The sequence below is a fragment of the Poecilia reticulata genome, linkage group LG2, assembly GCF_000633615.1.
Source record: "Poecilia reticulata strain Guanapo linkage group LG2, Guppy_female_1.0+MT, whole genome shotgun sequence".
Lineage (NCBI taxonomy): Eukaryota > Metazoa > Chordata > Actinopteri > Cyprinodontiformes > Poeciliidae > Poecilia > Poecilia reticulata.
The window spans coordinates 46,203,068-46,203,382 of NC_024332.1; the positions used below are offsets into that span (position 1 = coordinate 46,203,068).

General features: G+C 52.7%; 1 protein-coding gene across 1 annotated transcript in view; it reads right to left on the reverse strand.

The window, feature by feature from the left end:
- Positions 1-315, reverse strand: part of mlphb (melanophilin b) — a 34,647-nt gene that overhangs the window by 18,785 nt on the left and 15,547 nt on the right. The window contains exon 6 of the mRNA XM_017309498.1: positions 2-113. Coding sequence (XP_017164987.1) covers positions 2-113 — 112 coding nt within the window. The remainder of the gene's footprint in view (position 1; positions 114-315) is intronic.

Sequence of the window (315 nt, forward strand, 5' to 3'; positions counted from 1 at the left end):
CAGCTCCAGACTCCGGCTGTCCTGCTGGAGGTTCTGGTGGAACCGGTCCTGCATGTCGGGCTCAGCCAGCATCATGGCGTCCTGAGCGCCGGACGCCTGCAGGACACGAGGACAGAGACGTCAGTCTGGACAAGATGGCCGCCGTTCAACATGGAGACTAGAAACTTCGTCACATGATCACAAATTTCAGGTTCACATTTTTATTTAAAAGATGAAAAAGAGATCAGATCGATCTGTACTGGGAGAACTGGGAGAACTGGTGTCTGAACTGGGAGAACTGGTGTCTGAACTGGGAGAACTGGTGTCTGAACTGGG